Source organism: Aulonocara stuartgranti (assembly GCF_965226115.1).
Source record: "Aulonocara stuartgranti genome assembly, chromosome: 16".
NCBI classification, from domain to species: Eukaryota; Metazoa; Chordata; class Actinopteri; order Cichliformes; family Cichlidae; genus Aulonocara; species Aulonocara stuartgranti.
The window spans coordinates 6,786,681-6,808,644 of record NC_138952.1 but is presented as its reverse complement, the minus strand read 5'-3'; the positions used below and the strand labels follow the sequence as shown (position 1 = coordinate 6,808,644).

Here is a 21,964-nt window from a genome sequence, read left to right as displayed (position 1 = left end):
GTTAATTTTTCCATATTATGTACTGGGGTATATTTGTCAGGGGCAAAATCTTAGTACATTCATTTTTTTTTTAAATCAATTAACACTTATTTTATTTTCTGTCTTTACCTTAATAAGACATTTATTTTGTCACTCTCTACATTATTGGCTTACATACCATTTATTCACTTTTAGTCACTTACAGTTATTTATTCACCTTTCAGTCACTTTAATTTTAAAACTGTGTAATTTTAAAACTGTATATTCTGTGTATTTATTATTTCACTCTTATTGCCTGTTCTTATTGTCCTTATCTTCATCGTTATGGTGCCTTGTTGTTTGTTAATTGCCCCTTGGGAATAAATAAAGTCTTCTGATTCTGATTCTGTTTTTAATTTTCCAAATTCTTCCCTGATAAATAAAGTACATCTAATCTTACCTTATAACAAAAAAGCTTATGAAACGTAGAATGACTGATTAGGACAGAACTATACAAAAGAAGTGGCACATTTAAATAGAAAAGTTTAATAAAATTCTTGCTGAATAAAAATATAAATGCAATACAATAAAGAGCAAATAAAAACTCTAACCATTAAATAAACATTTTGTGGTATGACACTTTCTGCATATGTAACAAAATGGCAGAGGGTGGGAAACTTTTAAATACAATTAAAACATTATTTATTATTTATTAATTTGAAGTCATAAAAGTGCCCCGTGTATTTCTTACTGTAGCCCTCCTATCCAGCAGGGGGCGCGTGTTAAACGGAGTGGTGCTGACCGAGTGAGGAGCAGCGCTCAGAGGTGAGAGTTCACTCCGGTAAAAACATGGTTGAACACGGGGATATCCGCGTGGTTCACTGCGGCGGCAGTAAAATAAACTTCAGGGATCCTGTGATAACCCACGACTCCAGGTGAGCGAGTGTTTTAATCTGCCGATGTTTCATATTTAGTGGAAAGGTCTCGCGCGGTTCGTGTCGTTTGTGTTAGCCTCAGAGCTGAGGCTGTTAGCATTAGCTTGAGAAGCTGCTGGATGTTCCTGCTGCTGTTTACAGCATAGTATCAGCAGCTCGTCTCAGCTCCGTGACTCTGACTGAGCCACAGACCAAGACTGAGCTGTGTCCCGGTCCCTACATGTTTGTTTGATGTTTGTTTCCTCATATTTGTATCGCTGCAGGTTCCTTCTGTGCGCCTCCGGAGAGGCTGTGAAGGTGTTCAGCACCTCCACAGAGGAGTGTATCCACGAGCTGCGGGGTCACACCGGGCTGGTGACAGGTGTGCTGCTCAGACCCTCAAACCACTTACAGGTACAGTCACCTCTCCACCTAGAAAAACGACTTTTTTCAAGACGTCTTTATCCAGAAACTCGCTGATATTCATTTAATGTTAGAAAATACAGGAAAAGCAGAATAGCTGCTGAAGCCACTTTTTCTTTACGTGTAATTATTTATTTATTAAGTTTAGTTCAATCCCCCAGCTCTGATCAAACAAGAATCAGATCTCTTTTTATTTTTTTTATTTATTTACTTACTCATTATCCTCATTACTCACTCTGTTGGTTCAGGCCAGAGGCAAAGTAAGTAAACTCTTGATTTTCTGTTCCTGAAAGAGCCCTAACTTAAACTCTGAGTCAGTTACGATTAGTGGTGCAACGGATCCAAGATCTCACGGTTCGGATCGGATCACGGTTTTAAGTCAGGGATGGGATCAATTTTCGGCTCAGCAAAAAAAGACAAAAATTTAACTCGCCATTTACTTATTTAGGTATTTTTTGCCTATTAAAAAACATTCAACTCAAGACTCATTCCTCGCAGTTATATAAAAACAAATTAAGGTGCAATATAGGGCAGTACAGGTCTTTGTATCTACCACTCCGTGGTAATATAATGAGCGGTCACAACGCTTTCTGTTGCCCTGGAGGTCCACCCATTAGGGCAACAGAAGATGCCTGGGACAGTTCAGGCATAACTTTAGACTTTTCGTGCTCATACATGCTTGGAACGATCTGATCACTGAAGTGGACGCGCAACAGGATATCATAGCGTGGCTCAAGCACGTTCATCATAGTTTAAACCCCCTTGTTTTACACAACGGAATACGGCCTCACGTCTGCAGCTAAACACTCCAATAGCTTTTGTAATAGCTTTAGCCCGGACGGATTGGGCAGCAAATGGCGCAAACTCCTCTGCTCCTCCTGGACTGCTAGCACTGGCCATAACTATGGCTTGACAGACTGACCACGCGTACCATACACATACTTTTTTTCCTTCTTTTTCGAATCTTCGGATCACGTGTGTGCCAAACCGTGGAGTGGGATCGGTCCGGATTACGGATCAACGGTGATCCGTTGCACCACTAGTTACTAGGGCTGCCACGATTTGTCGACTAGTCACGATTACGTCGACTATCAAAATCGTCGACGACTGATTTAATAGTCGACGTGTCGTTTGAAGCTTTGTAAGATCGCAAAAGACGCAGGAATAATAGCAGGATTTAAGAGTGTAATAACGGACTGAAACAGAAGATGGCAGCACTGCATGTACAAGGATGCCAGCTGCCGTTAAACCCCGAAGAAGAAGAAGCAGCTGTGTCCCAGAATTCATAGCGCGGCCCAGCTTAGTTTCCAACAATGGCGGTAGCTAGTTAGTTTTAATATTACTCTTATTATTCTTTCTGGGTCACAAAATAAACGTTTAACATATTTTCAGGCGAGAATGTAGCTGTGTAAACCTCAAATATCGGCTCAGTTTATCAGGACACCACATATTTTCAAAAGCGCTCCGACGTTTTCGGAGACGTCTGTTACCCACTAGCTCGATAGCTAGCCGGGGGCTAGGTCACTAGCGCCGTGAGAACACCGGACTCCCGGCAAATTGTTTTCAAACCCACCGCCGTCTTTCGCGACTCAGGTTAAATATATATGAGTCACTTAGATAAATTAAAAATGTTGTTGTTTGGCTTTTTTTTTTTTTTTTTTTAGTATTTTATTTGTTCCTGAGTAAATCGGTTTGGCTGAGATTAAAGTTATAGTTTTTACACAGCTGAATAAACGTCAAGTAGACAGCTGATTATCAGAAGTGTGAGATGCTGGAGAATATACTCCGGTGTCCTGTTATATTTTAGATAGCAAGGAGTTTATTAAACTTTACCAAAACAATCTGCAAATTTCATTAAAATTGAATAAACTATCATCTTGTCTTTATTTTTAGTTAGCACCTTAAAAGCTTAAAGCTGTAAGCTAATGATAGTTATATAAGAGCAGATGCTGCTGGTGCAATAAGCTGTAGTTTTACGTCCAGTGGATGATGATCTGATTAGTCGACTAATCGCATAAATAATCGGTGACTAGTCGACTATCAAAATAATCGTTTGTGGCAGCCCTACTAGTTACCATGGAAATTGAGCCTGGGAACCATTCCTGGTACCTGACTCCTTCCCTCTTGCTCCTCATACCCTCATACACTCACCTGCTGCTTTATTAGGTACACCTTTGGACCACCTTTTGTCTTCAGAGCTACCTTACTTCAAGGCACAGATTCAAAAAGCTGCTGGAAACATGCCTCAGAGATTTTGGTCCATGTTGACACGATAACATACAGATGTGTCTCTTGCAAATCCATGATGGAAATGGCCTGTTCCACCACACCCCTCAGCGATAACTCTGGGTTTACTGAGCTAATGCTGATCAACGTTTCTGGGTCCAAAAAGTTGGCTTTTAAGACTTTGAGTTTGTCCATCCATCCATCTTCATCCGCTTTGTCCGGGGCCGGGTCGCGGGGGCAGCAGCCTAAGCAAAGAGGCCCAGACCTCCCTCTCCCCAGCCACCTCCTCCAGCATATCCGGGGGAATACCAAGGCGTTCCCAGGCCAGCCGAGAGATATAATCTCTCCAGCGTGTCCTGGGTCTGCCCCGGGGCCTCCTCCCGGTGACTTTGAGTTTGTTAAACCTCCTTTTTAGCAGGACCCTATTTTTTTCCCTCACTTATTTTTTAATTGTTTTTATTCTCTGTATTTTTCTTTTTATTATTATTGTTTTTGGGTTGTTTTTTATATATATATTTCTATATATTTCTATATATATATTTCTATATATTTCTATATATATATTTCTATATATATATTTCTATATAAATACAGTTCATTGTTATGTCTCTCACTGTGCTTGTGTTGTGCTGCAGGTTTACTCTTCATCACTAGATGGCACTCTCAGACTCTGGGACTTCACAGACGGGATTCTTATTAAGGTTGGACGTTGAGTCTTGTTGTTTCTCTCCAGTCTTTTCTGTCACTGTGGATCATCAAACTCCAGCTGCAACACACACTTTCCTATTTTCTCTGTTTATAAAAGTGAAATGAAGGGTTTATTTATTATTAGGCAGCCCTCAAACAGAGTGAGCAGGGCACCTGTGATCAGTCTGCGAACATGCAGATGATGCAGATCCTGTTCATGATAATAAAGGAAATGTGTTCTATCTTCTGTGCTTTGACTGCATAACTGAATTTTCTTGAGCTAACAGAAGTTTTTTGCATTAGTTCTGAAAGATTTCCTCTCGATGTCCTTGTGGGTGATTAATTTAACTAATTATATATATTTTTTGTAAATGAACTCTCATATAAATGAATTGTTTCACCTTAAATTAGCTACAAAACATGGAAATTCAGCAGAAAAAGGAGTAGAGGTGTTTATGATGATGTTTGTGGGTCCAGTTTAAGAGCCCATGTTTCCAAGATGCATGACAGCTGTGCGGTCTCTTCTAGACTTGTGTCATTGGATACCCAATCTACTCCTTCTACGCCTCTGCCAAACATGAAAACGTCATCTTTATTGTTGCATCCATGCCGAGTGACAAAAGAGCGGGTAAGTGTGACATCAGAGCGCCATTCAGACTCCATTTGTGAAGTAAAGTTTCTAGAACTCAGTGTGAATCTGTTGCACCACCGTCTGAGGGGTAAAGGAAGAGTCCCCAAACAAGGTTTATTAATAAAGTGTGATATTTATTTAATCGCAGGCTACTGCAGGGTGACCCAAGGGGGAAAATAGCAGAGTGATGCTTCTCAGGGCAAGAAGTCAAATATTAAGAAAAAACTAGCCACGCAGATGCCTGTATGTGTCATACCTCTTCATGTTGAATGTTATTGCTTGTTTTGGAATAGTTTTAATGTGTTGGAGTCACCAGGTCGTCCTCGAACCAGCTTTAATATGTGGGAAGAAGAAGGTTTTTTTAGAGGTCACTGAATGGGAATGTGTGAAAAAGGCTGATTTGTGTTTGCAGAGCGTTTCCAGCTGGTTGCGGTCCATCTGCCACAGAGTGGAGATCAAATGGTGGAGGCTCAAGAACTTTCTGCCGTACTCAGTGGCGTCAACCCCAACCCAGCAGCCATCGCCTTTGGCAGAGGGGTACGTACATGCCGCCACAGCTGATACCAAGAACTGACTACTTCGACTTAATCTGTCAGGAACTTTAGTTTGACAACTGAAGTTTCTCGAGGAAACGGTATTTTAGAGGGGAGTATATGAGAGAAAGCTAATGCTTCTTCACTGCAGATTATTTTAGTGAATTAATGATCAGCTGTTCCCAGTGCGTCCCTCGTCCTCCATTAGCTTTCAGCTCCTTCGTCTTGGACTGCAGCCTGTGTTCTTTGCTAGCCCAGCACCACATGAACCAGTTCTTCCTCTGCTACAGGCTCTGATTGGAGTGACTCTACAGCTAATCACAGAACTATAAAAACAAGGACAACTGTTGCGAGCTGCATCCCAAAGTGTAGAATGATGTTGGAGTCGGTCTGACTGCAGGATTTTTTTTGGGGAAAGGTGCTGGGTGGTACTGAGGCTGGCAGGGAAAGAACAAGGCAGTGAGGAGTGGAGGTTGAGGTAACAGGCTAGCAGCGCTGCAACTTTCAAAATAAGAGCCAGGGATTGTCCACTAGTCAATGTTGTCAGAGAAAATACAAATTATTAAAGGACCAGACTTTGGTGACATGAATGTGCCAAAGAAGTCTGCCTGAGGAAGCAGAAATGTGGAGCTTGTGCACACTTCAGGGTGTTATAAGTCCAAAACTCTTTATCATTGTACTTCACTGTGTTTAGCAGACAACAGTTCAAACGTTACTTCAGACTGAAGTGTTTTAAATCCAAATGTGTCTGATGCTTATCGCCTGCTTTAATCTTCACAGGGAGAATTTATTGCTTCAGTGAACGACTTGCAGCTGGAGGTCTATTTCTTCAAGAAGCAGAAGTCGTACAGGTGAGAGTGAAGATGGTCACTGGAGGTGACTTAGATTTTTAAAATTCAGGCTCCTATTATTTATTTCTCCTGTTCCAACGCTGAATGATTATTTTAGAGTTTTGTTTAAGGCTTCAGGCCGCTCTGAATGCTCAGTTTCACACAGGAGAAAAACGTCTCTTATGTGGTCATATCAGTTGTGTTCTGTTTGAGAGGTAGAGCCAATCAGGCGAAAGTACTTCAAGTGTCAGAGATTGTATATTATTTAAACTTTTACAGCTGCTGGGCTAGATGTTAATTTTAAAAGGTTATCGTGTTAGTTTTATTTATTTATTTTTGTCATGGAGAGAAGCAGTGCTGCTGTCACACATGACAAAGGCCATGTTGTGTTGGCTGATGTTCAGTAACACCAAACATCTGTCCTGGTGCTGGTTTTTAGGTTTTTCCTGAAAGAAGACAACAAAAAGGGTGGCTGGAACACATTCACATGCGTCGCCTGTCACCCGAAAGATGACTGCATCGCCACGGGACACGAAGACGGGAAGATCCGCCTGTGGTGAGGGACCTCGACTGAAACAAACGCAGATTATCGATGATCCAGATCTTAAACTTCTGCTGGTCGCTGGTTTTGCGTTGTAAAACTGACATTCCTGCTCATCCTTTTAGGAGAAACTTTAACCACAAGAAGGAGTACACGTACTCCACTCTGCACTGGCACCACAGCGCCGTCAGCTCGCTTTGCTTCACTCCAGAAGGTATTCATAGCTGTATTATAGTTATTACCTGGTTCCCACGATCGTTAGGAAGTCCTTAATAGTCTGAAATTGAAATAACAATTAAAATGGCATCAAAATATCTTATATTATACCTTTTTGTGGGTATAAAATTTGCAGAAGTTGTGAGAGTCAGTAGAATAATTTTAAAGTTGTTTGCTTAACTTTCTTTGTGCTCCTTTATTTTTAGTAACTTGGATCAAAACAGTAGGGGTGATATTTATTTATTTATTTTTAATCAAATTATCAAAAGCACAATAAGAAAAGGAAAACACATCAACTAAACTCTAAAAAAAGGACTTTCTAAAAGTAAAAATATTGTAATTTTCTTGAAATCATCCATTTTTGCTACAGTTTTTTTACAGAAAGTGTAAACCAACTTACTAACACAGCAAGTTCCACATGTATATATTCTTCCAAGGAACAAGGAAACAAACAGAAATCACTCCTCTGTGTGTTACGGTTTTAGTTATGTATTTATTTTGTATTGTCAGGGACCAACCTGCTGAGTGGAGGTGTGGAGTCTGTGCTCGTCCAGTGGAGGTACAACCAAGAGAGCGAGCGGGACTTCCTGCCCCGCCTGGGTGGCGCCATCACTCACATCACCGTCTCACCTGATGGATCGCTATTCTGTACCTCACACAGTGACAACAGTAAGGAGTCTCAGCCTGCAGGATTTCAATGCAGATACGCACAAATTATTGTCAGTGAAATTCAGTGAACATGGTCCATTCTTTCAAATCAAGTCGTGCACCTCTCAGATTTCACTAAATTGATTTCAGAGCATTTGAGTCACTCAAATAAAATGCAGTTAAACGGCTCAGGTTCCAAACTCATTTTCTGCTTCAGCGATTTTCTTGTTTATTGAAGGTTTTGTTTCCCTTCCTTATAGAGATCACCATCATCCAGAGTTGCGTTAAAGTGTCTGCTGTCATTCAGGGCCTGGTCAAAGGTGAGTACATACTGTAAGGTGACTTTTGAGCATGATGTATGTATAAATAATAAACACTAGTGTTAATTTAAGATGTGCTTTATTGATCCCTTCATTATAGAATGTAAAAGAAAGGAAGGCAGTGAGACAATAATTCTTTGCTTATTTTCTAACACAACACAAATTTTTAGCATCAGTAACACTGCTGAGGTGTATCTGACACTAAAAGTGATCCTAAAATGTGCGTTTGCAACATGTTTTTGAACCTGCATGAACATGAGCATGACTTTGAAATGCCATTGTTGGAATTTGTCACACAAATTGAAGCAAAATAAAGAATTGTCGCCATAGTGCTGGAAATTAAGTGAAAGAGCTCAGCGAATGACAGTTTCAGAATGATGCCGTAAGGAGTTTAAATATAAAATAAATTCAGGTGTGAAGTGGAAAAGATTTCTGCATCGCTCGGGATCAACATGCGGTTACCACAGTAACTGCGTCAGCTAACGGAGGAATCCAAACAGTGTGATTCAAATTGAAAAGGGCTGTGACGAAACGATACCACATTCGAGTCCATTTGCATAGGTGTATTCCCACACAGAGTGAAGGATTATGGGTACACAGCCTACACAGACATCCTCCACTAAACCAGCAGCATGAATCTCAAAGTGGATAACGCTGCGTGTAGGTGGAGTGGTTGGAACAGGAAAGCTGAGTTCACCATGCAGAGAAAACATGGCACAACAGCACAACCAGCAGACAGTGGAGATGACAGTTGGCAACGCTGAACATAGGATCAACACACGATCATCTGTGAGCAAAACACAAAAACATTCCTTCACCACAGCTAGTGCAATCCCAAATTTTCTCTCAGTTTAACATCTCATTGTCTGCTGGAAAAGTCCGGAAGCTAAGCACGGACATCAGTGTTCCCGACGGTCATAAATAAGGTCACTAAACTCATATTATTTCACATTTCTCACAATGATCGCTGGAACGGTCACACACTCAATGTGGTGGACAGCAGTCAGGTAATGTGCGCATGATGTCACATGAGAAACCACCACACTGAAGAAAAACCACAAGTAGATTTGAAAAACAAAGTGCAAACCAATTAACTTTATCTTCACATAAAACGCAAAAAGAAATAGAAATTTACTTTGTTACCATGATAAAGGTGTTAAAACAAAAGAAGCACCAAAAGAACCCATTTGAACAAATGCACCAAACAGGGAAAACCAGTAACTGTTATTGACTGGTGATGTGAGACTGGAGGAAATGTAGTTTTAAAAAAAAAAAGTACCTTTTGAGTTTCTTTATGCATTCATCACCTGCCAATAATGTGTTTTCATAATTAATGACATAAGTTTGTATCAGAAAGAAATAAAATAATGTCTTAGTATGTGGGGTTAATCCTCCTTAAACCTGTTTTCTTGTTCAGGCGACAGCATCGGGACAGACTTGATGATGGATCCTCGCAGCAAAGCTCTGGTGCTAAACGGGAAACCCGGACATCTGCAGTTTTACTCGCTCCAAAGAGACAAACTGCTGTACAATGTAAGCTCTCAGTAGGTCTCACACACGGGTGGATTTGAAAGTGTGGAAACTAGGTTAACATTGTCTGTTTCTCCCACAGCTGGACATCGTGCAGCAGGAGTACATTCATGAATCGGGCCTACAGCAGTTCGAGGTGGTCAAAGCGGCGTTTGACGCCTCTGGCTCGTGGTTGGCGACGGTGGAGGAAAGACATCAGAAAGCTGCTGAGCTGGAGCTGAACCTGAAGCTGTGGGCTTTCGATGAACAGACGCAGAGGTACAGATGTTACAGCTGTTTGTCTGTGGGCTGCAGGCTGCAGGGTCAGTCAAGGTTTCTCTTTCATGTGATGAAAATAGTGTAACAATAACCAACCACACCCCTGTCACATGCAGTTTTGTGCTGAACACGACCATCTCGGCCCCCCACGACGCCCAGATTACCGCCATGTGCTTTTGCCAGCCCACCGACAGCCAGACCACCCTGCTGGTCTCCACCAGCAAAGACGGACACTTCAAAGCCTGGCAGCTCGCTGCTCCAGCCCACACAGAAGGTACAGACGGTAAGCAGTCAACCGAAAAAGCCAACCACCTAAATTCTCATAATATTAACTGTTTAATGGAGGTTTTTAAGTTTCTACCAGTGTGCTTTTCAGAACATCACGTTGAACATGAGGTTTAAACCAAATTAGGCTTGCTTTTCTTTCCCCTTCACACAGTAATTCAGCTTATGTCTGTCTCTCTCTCTTTGTTTCCTCTGACTTGCAGATGAAGGTCCTTCCTGGTTATGTGATTTCGTCAGTGCCTATCACGGCCTGGTGCCCGAATGCTGCAGCTTCTCGGCTGACGGCTCTCTGCTAGCCGTCGTCTTTCAGGAGGTGGTGACCGTGTGGAGCCCCTCCACCTGGGAGCTCCTGACAACCCTGTCGCAGCCGCCGGGAGCTGTCAGGTCAGCGCGTAGACTCATACAGAACGGGTCAAATATCAGCACCGTCACGGTGACCGGTTTAAGCTTGTAGCGTTAGTTAACCCCGTCAAGTCTCCTCATTCCTCTTCAAAGAGCGTAGACACACACAGAACGGGTCAAATATCAGCACCGTCATGGTGACTGGCTTAAGTTTGTTACAAGTGAATAGTTTGTTACAAGTTATTATCAAAACTTGCACAAGTAAAAAGCCAATAAGAGGAATTCCCCGACACATCTGTGTAAACCTGTTTATCAGGTTTAACTGGTGAAGATGCATCTCTTCAGCTGCTGCCATCAGTCAGACAGATATTTCAAACAGACGCGCTAAAGTTAGAGCTGTAGGCTGACAGACCAGTTGTTGAATTTGCCAAAATTTGAATTTTTTTCAGATTTTTTTGCATTATTATAGATTAAGCCGTTAAATAATGTGTCGTAGTGTCATAGAGGGTTTAATAAAGTATTTTAAAAAATTAACTGAAGAAATGAGATAACCAAGTTAAAGTCCAAAAATGTTTCCTAAAATGTCAAAACCTCAAACTTCACAAGCAGTGACATCGCGCTCTCATTATTTTCCATTAATTTTAAGTTAAAAAATGTCAAATTGAATGTGTGTTGTTTAGTAACGATTCACCAAGATCAGTCACACTCCATGTGGTGTTATAACCACACGTTAAAGATGGAAAAGTGGTCAGCATCACTGGCGGGGCAAATTTCACTGGCTGACCAGCTGTGGTCGCGCCCTCGGGCGAGAGCAGGGGGCATTATCCTCGTAGCTGAGAGGTTTGCTGGACGAGGATTTGTGTCGTGGTGCTTTATTTTCAGTTCAACCATTAAATGACTTTCTCTGAAAGCGGTTTTAGAAATAAGTGCACCATGTGTGCTTGTAACCACGGTGATGATTCACAAATTAGTATGCATCAGCGCTTTGGCTGTGTCCATCTTTTATATACAGTCCAGGTGAGTACGTAGTGTAGAGTTTTTGTTTTAGAATAGAATAGCCCTTTATTGTCACTATACATGTTATTCACAGTGTTTACCGCTTGACAGTAAAACCTGTGCAACTCAAGCAACAGTGGACATTTGGCTAAAACGGGGGATGTGCTCCAACGTTCACTGCCAGCAGCTGTTCTGAATGAGTTAAGCAGGTTTTCCCGACAGAAGTTCAGAGCTTTGTTTCTCAGAGCACCGAAGGATTTTTAACCTTCTGTGCAAAAACGAGCACTGTCGTTTCGTAACACTGCTCAAGTCTCCAAAAATGTTGGCACGTTTCCCCCTCAGCTGACAAGAGGCCCACAGAGGTCACTGAGGACGTGAAACTACTGCTGCTGGTTTCTGTACCACTTTTTTGAAATAATCCCCGAAAAACAGAGTCAGCTTTTAGCACGTTTGTAGGAAAAACAAAAAGAGATGACTTGCATTAAAATGAAGGAAACAGAATGTTAAAATCACTTGAATATTCATTACTGGACATTTATTTTTGTTTCCTCTCACATGAATCTCAGTTTGTCTGAACTTAAAGTGCGTAAAAGCCTCTCTGGCCAAAAAGTCAGTCACCCTCTGACAGCTTTCTTTAAATAAGCACACAGTTTCTGTGTAATTTCAAATTCAGATGTGAAGAGACGGACAGATGTTTAGACAGCTGCCCGTTGCTACCCCTTACATAACCACCACCTATAGATGTCCAGAGCTGAGTCACCAGATCTCAGTCATTAATAATGTTTGCCCTCGCCTGCTGAGGGATAATTATAATTACAACACTTTACCTCATCTGAGTTACTTTAAAAGGAAAACATTTGTTTTTATAATAGGAATGTCTGTTTGTGATTTTCTGTGCTCTTAGCTCTGAGTGGGTCTTTGCATGTTCTCATTTCAAGTTCCTAAGTGCAAAAGCTAATCCTGAGAAGTATGCGTGGTGTGAGGAGCTGGTTGGTTGGGAACTGCACTTCAGATTGTTTAACCACGAGATAAATAAAAAGGACCTTTTTTCCCCTCCATTAGTGATCTTTGTTTTGGGCGACTGAGCTGTTCCAAGTATCTGCTGGGAACCACCGCCAGCAATCTGCTCTGCTGGAACCTCCTCACCTGCTCTTGTAAGACTTCCCCCTATGTACAGACTTGCTCTGTGCAACTTAAAAAACTATTTTTATCCCAAAAGTCTGAACAGATTCTAACATATCCTTAAAACTTAGGCTCTCAGATATGAGAGGTCTGTTGACTGGTTAAAAAAATTGCATGTCTCCATCTGTTTTTCCCCTCCATGTCTTCCTCTGTGTCCGATTTGGCAGTGGAGTGGACCACTTCCATGGATGTCACTCGGCTGGTGGCCGACCCCCTCTCCGAGAACATGGCTGCCTTTTGCTATCAGAGCGGATCCACTGACCGTAAGCTTCAGACCGTCCACGTTAAAACTGCACAAAAGGCATCTGAGAACTCTAACTTGATTGGCTCATAGTGGTGCTGTAACCTCAAGATTGGACCCAACAACGAAGTCCAGTTTAATTTGACTCAAATAAAAAGGCCACTCTGGTTCCTCAGAATCAGAATGGCCTTTTAATGCAGAGTTTAGACACGAATGAGGAATTTGTCTTTGAGTCGTTGTCCAAAAAACAGTCGTATAGATTGGTGTATATATAGTGTATGCATTTCCCTCACAACAGACAGACACACGCACACAATTAGAATGCATACTAGCTACCTGCAGATGTAAGCATGGAAATTAAGAAATCTCGCAGAAAAGAACCAAACTGTGTTTACTCACAGCAGCAAGTCAATATGGAGGACCGAAAGTGCCAAAATAAAAATAAAATTGTAGTAGTACTTACTTTTCAATAATCCCACCAATGAAAAAAAGAAAAGATCAGATATGTTTGGCTTGATTAGTAAATTATTCTGCCACCAAATTCATCAAGAATTGATATTAAAAACTAAATGTTTAAGTAAAATGTGACTTAAACATATATTAAACTGAGGGTTTTATTTCATTTTTAATTAATCCCCGATTCATTTTTACTCATTTATTTGGAAGTTCATTAATTTAATTATGTATATATTCACCAATTAACAATGGGAAACTTAATTAGCAAGTTAATAATTAGCTGTATTTATACAGTCTTAAATAAATGCACAGGCAAAATAAAATTTTAGCCCACATTTAATAAATAAAAAGACTAAATGTGATTTTTATGTTATTTTTGATGTATTTAATGACAGGTTAATACATAAACCTAATTGGTAACTCATCCAATAATGTGGAAGATAAAGGTGCTGTCCACACACACTTTCTTTTGTGACTTTTTGAATCGTTTTATATCACTGTTTCTCTCTTTCCTGCTTTCAGTGTTTGTGTTCAAGCCCAGCGAGCCTCGGCCACTGTTTTCCCATAAGGCTGTGTGCTCGGGGAAGGTGACTCAGGCCGTCTTCGCTCCCAGGGAGGAGATGCTGGAGAGCTGCGAGGAGAGCAGCCAGTGGCTGAACCGCTCTCAGCTTTACTTCCTCACTCAGCAGATGGTAAACAACATTTCAACTTCTGCTGAAGAAAAACAGAACGAGAAGTCGACATAAATGCTGCTTATGTGCCGGGTCGGCCTGTTTTTTATTGGCAGGGAGAGTCGGTTTAAATCATAAACACTGCTTTTTATTACTGTAATATAAAATATGCAAGTATATTTAAGGAACTCTGTTGGATTTGAGTCTGAAAGAAAAACTCGTGAGAGTTGTGAGTGCTCTAAAGCGAGCGCTGCACCTACAGGTTGTTTGGCGCCTTGCTTTGTTGCTAATTATAAGGTCAGTCAGGTCACTAAAGGCATGGCGTGTCTTGCAGGAATGTCATAGCTCAATAGCTCAGCTCTTTTAGAGGCCCCCCCCCCCCACCCCCCCCCGAAGCCTGAAGAGTCTCTCTTCTAATTTTAGGACAAAAGATGAGACCTTTACATATGTGACATTCCTACACCTCCATCTGACTGAAGGTACAGGAGTGGCTGTAGATGTGAAAAATTCAGCTTTACAGTCCTCTGAAGGTGCTTTAGAGGTGCTTCCAGTATTTCCAAGGGGGAATAATGAATGTGGCAGGCACAGGTGTTTGAAAGTTAAAGGACAAAAATGGCTCCAGAATGAGTCCCAGCTTTACCGTCCTGAGTTTTGGTGTCTGCTCAAACAGCTGTTTTTTGTTGTTGTTTTTTTTCACTTTCCAAACTGACTGACAATCTGTAGTGTATCTGTGTAAAAGCTTCGTCCCTGCGGGACTGAACCTGAGCTAGTTTCCACAGCACTGAGAATCACTCTGGACTTAGTGGAGAGATAAGATACTGGCCGTTTATCCCTCCCGGGTTGCAGATGACCTCGTAACTGATAGTTTTTGTAAACATCCTTATCTAAACTCAAAGTGTCTGCAGTGAAGAATTAGTTTATACAGTCAAACCAAAGGAAAATTATTTGATAAATAGTTTATGAAACGCTTTCATCGTGATAGAAATAAGTACTTTATGCTGACTGTGGACTCTTCCCTGCAGGATCTTATGACATTCACCACCAAAGCCGAGGAGGACAGGCTGCTGGCATCCAGCAAACAGGTGAGCTCCTCCCATTGGTTTTGCACCAAACATTTGGACTTTTATTTGACCTTGTAACACATTTTTCACTTTAAAGTAAGGACCTGCCCACACACTTTGATCTGATTGTTTTTATGTTCAGAGCTTGTGTGAATTAGGGGTCAGTGCAACCACAATAATAGACTTGCTGTTCAGAACTTCCTGTTCCAAGTGCTGGGTGGTGTTTATAAAACAGCAGTGAGCTGGAAAGGTACTGCAGAGGGTCTGAGAAGGTTTTTACAGTAAATATATTATTTAGGTAAAGTTTACCTGAAATATTTTCTTATAAAACAAGAAACTGAACCAAGGTGCAAAATTAATCAGAGTTATTCTTAATTTTCTGTTTGGAGAAAAGCTCAGAAGAATCAGTGAAAACACAAGGAAGGAAATACTTCGTCTTCAGCCTGTGTGCAGCTGGGTTTAAATGCTTGGTTGGGGCACAGAGGAAGATCTTGAGATTCTGAAATGAGCCGTGGAAGTCTGAAATTTAGGAATGGTCGTTTTGCAGTTTCCCACGCACACATTTTACTTTGGTGGGCCGCTGGGGCTAATTTTAGCATTTATTATTTAAGTAGACACTAGAGAAGAGAGGTCTGACCTCTGGCTGTTGAAAGTTCAGTTGCTCTTACTGTCTCCTATTTTAACCACCAGCGATGACAGTCCTCCTTTTGCTGTGAGGAGCTCCTGCGAGCTCCTACTGAGGTGGAGGACTCAGTAGGATTAAACAATGCTAAAAGTGTGTGGGGTAGGATCTAAATCTGTGGGAAACAGCTAATAAAGAGGCCCGTGCAGTCTCTCCATTAATCTCCACGGTTTACCATGGGGTGACCAGATCCCAACATGTGTGGGGTATGTTAGTAAGACGTGAAGCACGTGTTCGGTTTAAATATGACTGTTACAACTCCCTCACTGAGTAAATATTGTAAGAGGAAGCCAAAGTTCAGTCTTGTGTCTTCTTACTCATGTTTTCTCTTTTCATCCTAATAAGGTTTAAGTTGTTGAGGAGGACAGAAGATGAATAAGCTGAGTAGTTCCACATAAAGCGGGACACCTGGCCTCACAAAGCCTAAACATGATGGAGATTAACCCTAATCTGGTCACTGGCCACCTGGTAGAGGTTAAATTACCCAGGATGCTGCATACTGGGAATGTTTAGTGGTTTTGAGCTATAGAGAGACCAGAGTTGATACCTGAGAGTGAACAGTGAAGTAAAACATATCAAATAAAAGTCAAACTGTGAGCTGGACTGAGGATTTGTTCCATTTGTTTTCTTCGGGAAGGAACCCGGAGGGTGAAAGAAGTCCATTGTTCTTATCTGAAGTTACAAAACCCTCCAGTGAAAAAGCCATCTGTTGATCCAGCTCCTTTCCCAGCCTCAGATCTGAGAAATGCTCCTCTGCTCTCAGTTTCTCATTAATAACACGTTTCTTGCTTTCCCCTCTCAAGCTTGTGATTGACGACAGCGTAGCCATGACGCCTTTCTATCTGCTGTTGGGGAAACACAGACAGCAGCAACAGGAGCATCAGGACTCCGACAGCAGCCTGTGGGCGGAGAGAACGGCGCTGCCGCAGACCTCTGCCTCCATGAAAGAGGTTGGTTGGTTGTCCCTCCAGGGATCCCGTCCCTTTTGTGCTGTACATAACCACAGATGATGGCGTTTTAAGACTTCATTGTTGTTGCTATTTTTTCCCTTTTTTTCCCAGCTCCTGCAGACCCCAGCTCACGTGCTGCCCTCCACCTCATACCTGTGCTCCATGTTTGTTCAGTCTCTGCTCATCTCTGTCTCAGACGCCAGGTCAGTAATCCAGCTTTTACTGAATAATTGTTGAAGCCGCTGCAGTTGTTTGTTTCCTACTGAGCGTATACACAAGATGTGATCAGACCTAAAAAAGTCAGAATCCATAACTGGTTTAAATTTGTCAGATTTTCGCTCAAGATCATCTTCCCAGGTATCTGCAGACAGCTTCTGGCATGGCTGCTATTTGTAGATCTCTCAGTGAAACAGAAAACACAAAAAATGCATTCAGCAAGCAGGGAAAAGGTTTTAAAAACGATCCACACATCAGTTTAAAATAAATCAACATCAGACTTAAGTGCAGCACCCAGACTGGAATACAGACTAGACATGATGTAAAAGTGTAAATATTTATAAGAAAGATTCATAATGAAAACCTTTGAGAAAAAAAATGAACATTTTTTCCTGGCGAAACTTTAAAATGAGATGCCAGGGCTCGGTCTTAAAAGGCGAGAGACTGGGCAATATTAGCATTAAGAGAAGATGATAAAAGATTATTCAAATTAGAGTTTTAGATTTTCAGACTCTTTTAAGCCTCGTTTGGTCTGATGATCTCAATGTGGATTAAGAAAATATAATTGAAACTGAGGCTTCACATGATTCAGCAGCACATGTGAAACTGAGGTCTGTTTATCTCTAAAAATATGCTGAGTCACATTGGTGTTGATAATTTTTTTGGGGGGGGATTTTGGTGTTCTCGTGGCCTCAGGGAGGAAAAGGCACATGCAGAAGAGGAAATGGAGAGCGAGAAAGAGGAAGAGGACTCTGAGGAGGAAATGGAATCCAGCAGGTCCAAACCGGAGCTGGCGGCGGCAGCGGCGACAGAGTCGGACACCCCCGCTCTGACAAAGGCTCAGGCGAGAGAACTGAGGAGGGTGAGGAAGCTGGATCACAGCTGGCTCGCAGGCCTCCTGGACTCCTAACCAGAGCCTGTACGAGGTTTCCACCAGCAGCTCGGACGTTTTCTGTTTTATACCATTAAGTCAAAGTGGGCTTCTTCCACTTTGTCTCCCTGACTGGAAACAAATCTCTGTGCAAACACAAAGCACATATTTGATTACACAATCCTCAAGTCATTATTGGACAAGTTTATGACATCCAAACAATGGAACCCCTCCCAGCTTTTCCTCCGCTGTTGTACAGCGAGCGTGAGTTTCCACCAGTTTTCTTGCCAAAACTCTGGACTGAATTTTTGGTCTGGATTCTTTTCAATCCTCAATTGTTTTGTCTTATTCTTTTTTTCTTTTTTGGAAAATAAATATTTGTACCAAACCAGAGTTCTGCTGCTTCTAGGTTTTTTTTCACTAAAGCATAAAAATATTTCCTCTTATCTGTTCTCTCAGCATGTTTTCATGTATACAAAAAGCTGCAGTATCTGCTGTTTTTGAGAAATGTGACATTTCCACTGTTGATGTTCCAGCTGCAGAGAAGCATCCCCGCCATGCTCAGCATGGTGGTTTCACAGCTTAAGTACTCCATAAGTGACACTATGAATAGGTGTTGAGTTGATCTGATTCTCCTGAACTTATGAAGCAACAAGGCACCAAAAAAGCACAGGATTTTGACCCACGTTTGTGTGCTTCAAAGACCCATAACTATGAAAATATTCACAGTATGAAAGGAAAGTTTTGGCTCCATTAAATATAATGAAGTTGCTGAGAATCCCGACTTCTCTTTAACCATCCAAACGTCGCTGCTGTTTTAGTTTTCGCTCTCCGTTTACGTCCAAAGTTATAGTAGAGCTTTTTTTTGGTTGTTTTTTTAACTTCTAGTGTTTTAGAAGTCGTCCCGTTATAACATGGTTTATCGTCTTCATTATCTAACACACTAATCCAGACGGGTCATTTCATCAGGAAGTAGGATTTATTTATTTATTTTTTGCTTTGTTTTAACTCCATTTTATTTTGGAAAACACTTATCTTTCCGGGGAATCTGGAAATTGTAGCTACAGTTATAACCTTGGCTACACTCCTCAAGTAAATGATGGATTTGGGTTTTTTTGTTTTTTGTTTTTTAATATAGTTTCCAAGTTTATATGACTTTCAGTATCTTCAGAGTTCAAGCTGTTTTCCATTATCAGTATAATGAAGGGTAAAGGTCATATATGTAACTTTGGTTGTATATGCTTGTGAACCACATTCAGTTCTGCTTTCACAAAGGGTCACAATAACTTGTGACCCTTTTAGTGATGTAAAGGTTGAATAGCTGACGCATGGGCACTGCTGTTGTTTTTGATCAATGCCCATATTTTTGTGTGACCTCCAACCTTGAAATGTCTGATTACTGCTGCTATAAGGTTTGTTCGCACTCTTGAGTCCTGAAGTCTTGAGTAAGCTGATTTCAGGCAGAGCTGCTGGTGTTTTTTGGGTTTTTCCCCCCCAGGATTAGGGATGACGGTGCAGTTTCACATCAGCATCTTTCAGTTCCTTTCCTGATCAGGTGCTGCTGAAAAATTATCTGTTTCTTTTCACAGTAACTGATCAAACCGGGTCATTCTCATCTAGTCGTAAGCTTTATCCGTCACCTTTATTGACTCATTATAATTGAGGGATTGTAAAGCTGAGCTGGTATCTGTAAAAACACTTTGGCCGCTGTGACCGTGTCATTATAAATTTGACCTAAACTCCAGTACAAATTCAGTGTAATATTAATACTTTTACAGTATAAACCAAATCCAGAAAATCCCATGAAGGCTTTGTAAAATATAAGTGAAATATAATTTAAAAATAGAATGAAATGATTTGCAAATCTCATAAATCTCCTGGAGTGATTCATAATAAAATACAGAAAAGAATTATACAAATCTAAACTGGTAAAATGTACTATTTAAAAACAAAATGAGCTCATTCGTTTTACAGTACTGGAGAATCTTTACCTTGACAGTATAAAGTGCCATGAGGAGACAATTGTGATTCATAAATAACATTTCCTGGAATAGTTCCTGTGCAGGTATAGTGACCGTTAGGAGGAAATCACGGGACATTACCTGGAATCAAATTATGACTTTTTGTTTTTCTGAGCTTAAAAAAATATATTTTTGTTTTAGCTTAACAGATTTTTTTTTTTTTTAATGCTTTAGGAAATAAAACTTTCTGTCTTGCAAAGGGTAATACAAGATACTTGATATTACCCTAATGGCTGTTTGCTAATCTCAAAGCTATCAATAGTTAGCATAACATCAAAAAAAGTTTGGGTGGGAAAATTTTCCTGCAAAACTTCCTGCACAGATACAGTGATTCTTGGGGGAGAATGTTTTTCTTTTCAACCCATTAACATGAGACCTGGTATCACTTCCATGTCTGTTTGCTAATTACAAGTAGTTGGCATAGCAACTGCCGACAGCTTTCCCCCCCATAAAACAAGATAGCTTTCTGGTGGGAAAACGTTCCCTCGGATGTCTCTGCCAGTTACAAAAGTATCCACATTTGGAATGCTAACTGCTGACAGCTGTAAAGCGAAATATTTTGAGAGTAGGAAATTGTTCTTGCACAGGTAGTGATTATTAAAAGGAAGTAATAACATTACCTAGAATCAAATTATATAATCTAATCATTGATGAATCCAGGTGATCATGGAAGAAATGATAGTTTAATATTTGACAAATTTAGTTTTTGTATATATGGTTTTTTGTATATAAATATACACTTAAAATTATTGAAACCTATTCCGTTTCGTTGTGTACCAGCTATTCTGGAAATGAAGCTGTAACTGTAATAAAGGTGTTCAGTGTATAGGTGGATATAGAGTTAAACACCTGATTACTGACTTGTAAAATTGAGCAATGTGAACCTCTAACACTTGACTTTATCAGCTGTAGGAGCAGGCACTGACGATTTCTTTGCAGATAGAATAAAAGTTTCATTTCTTTCCTGAAAACTTTCTTCAAATAGGTGAACACAGGGTTTGAATAAAACACACCTGTTGTTTAAGGCGTTTTCAAGGAGATAATATTTATGCTGTGCACACTTATCTGGAGACCTAGTTCTTGTCTGTAGACATTGGACTTTCACTAAGGTCAGAGGCCGGTTCTCTCCTAATTGTACAGTGATTAGGTATAATGGTACCAAATAGTGAATAGACAAAGTAATTTGACAGTAAAGATAAAAAAAAAACTAAACAAAACATGTTCACATAATACAGTTTAGGCTGGTTCTCAACTCACTGAACGCCCTGTCAGCTGGGATCCTGCACTAACATGACTCCTCATGTTCAAATCTATTAACATAAACCCATGTTAAACTGGATCAGACTACTTTTGTTGTTTCATGTAGCATATCATTGACTCAATCTCTCAAAAATTCCAAAACATTTCTGGATTTGTCTGGAACCATTAGCTACTTATATTTTCAAAATGTAAAAATTTACCAATGTAGCCATTGTTTCAGTCTTAGGAGGCATTAGAGAATTTTTCATTAGAGAATTTGAATCAAAGGATACATTTCAAGGGAATTGAGGAGGGTCTAATTTACAACTTTTTCGTAGCTTTGTTTCAAGTAAAATCGGAGAGCTTGGATAACTCAAACATGATCCATGCTGCTTTAGTGGTCGAATGACAACTGCAGCTCTGCATAATTCTAGAAAATCTGCTCTCATCTCATCATCATGAAAAGCACAGGGTGTCAGTGGTGGACCTGCCAGTGCTGGTATGATATGGCAAATGGGTTTCAGGCTGCACAGTGCCGAGCAGCGAGGACAGGACGCGCTACAGGACGCTGAGTGATGAGGCCACTCTCATTAAAGTTGAAGCTCGCTAATGTGCCTGAGCCTCAAATGCTCATTTGTTGCTCATGTTGTGCAAATCCAGCTCACTCTTTTGTGTTGAAGTTCAGGTCACCTGGCTCAGTTCAGCACCGGCTGCCTGGAGAAAAAGGAAATTAGCTGCTAACTCTGCTGTGGTATGTGACCTCACACAGTGGCAGCCAAGGCCAAGACTGGCACACACACAAACACGACTTTACAGAGAAGTGATTGTAAAGGTTTTCTTTATTTAAGACATATCATGCACTACAACCAATACAAACCTCCTGATATTCAGGGGAGTGTGATTATTACACAAAAAGGATTTCTTAATGATTTGGTGCTTTTATTCTATCAAACTACAATAACACTGATATATAGAGTTTTATTTATATGTATATGTTTGTAGAAAGAGATGAAAGCAATAAAATACAGATGTGCTC

General features: G+C 40.7%; 1 protein-coding gene across 2 annotated transcripts; it reads left to right on the top strand.

The window, feature by feature from the left end:
• The first annotated feature begins 729 nt into the window (after positions 1–729).
• wdr75 (WD repeat domain 75) lies at positions 730–18,061 on the top strand. Of its 2 annotated transcripts, none has more exons than XM_082509266.1 (21): positions 730–893; positions 1,157–1,286; positions 4,157–4,222; positions 4,737–4,836; positions 5,252–5,376; positions 6,153–6,223; positions 6,642–6,758; positions 6,869–6,957; positions 7,470–7,628; positions 7,868–7,927; positions 9,345–9,460; positions 9,540–9,715; positions 9,832–9,989; positions 10,204–10,384; positions 12,401–12,492; positions 12,688–12,783; positions 13,740–13,909; positions 14,911–14,970; positions 16,435–16,581; positions 16,693–16,784; positions 17,494–18,061. In XM_082509266.1, the coding sequence occupies exons 1-21, from the start codon at positions 808–810 to the stop codon at positions 17,705–17,707; spliced, it is 2,505 nt and encodes an 834-aa protein (XP_082365392.1). In that variant the 5' UTR covers positions 730–807; the 3' UTR covers positions 17,708–18,061. The 2 variants fall into 2 exon arrangements, with proteins under 2 accessions (XP_082365392.1, XP_082365391.1); XM_082509265.1 differs by having other exon boundaries at positions 9,832–9,998.
• The last annotated feature ends 3,903 nt before the right edge of the window (positions 18,062–21,964 follow it).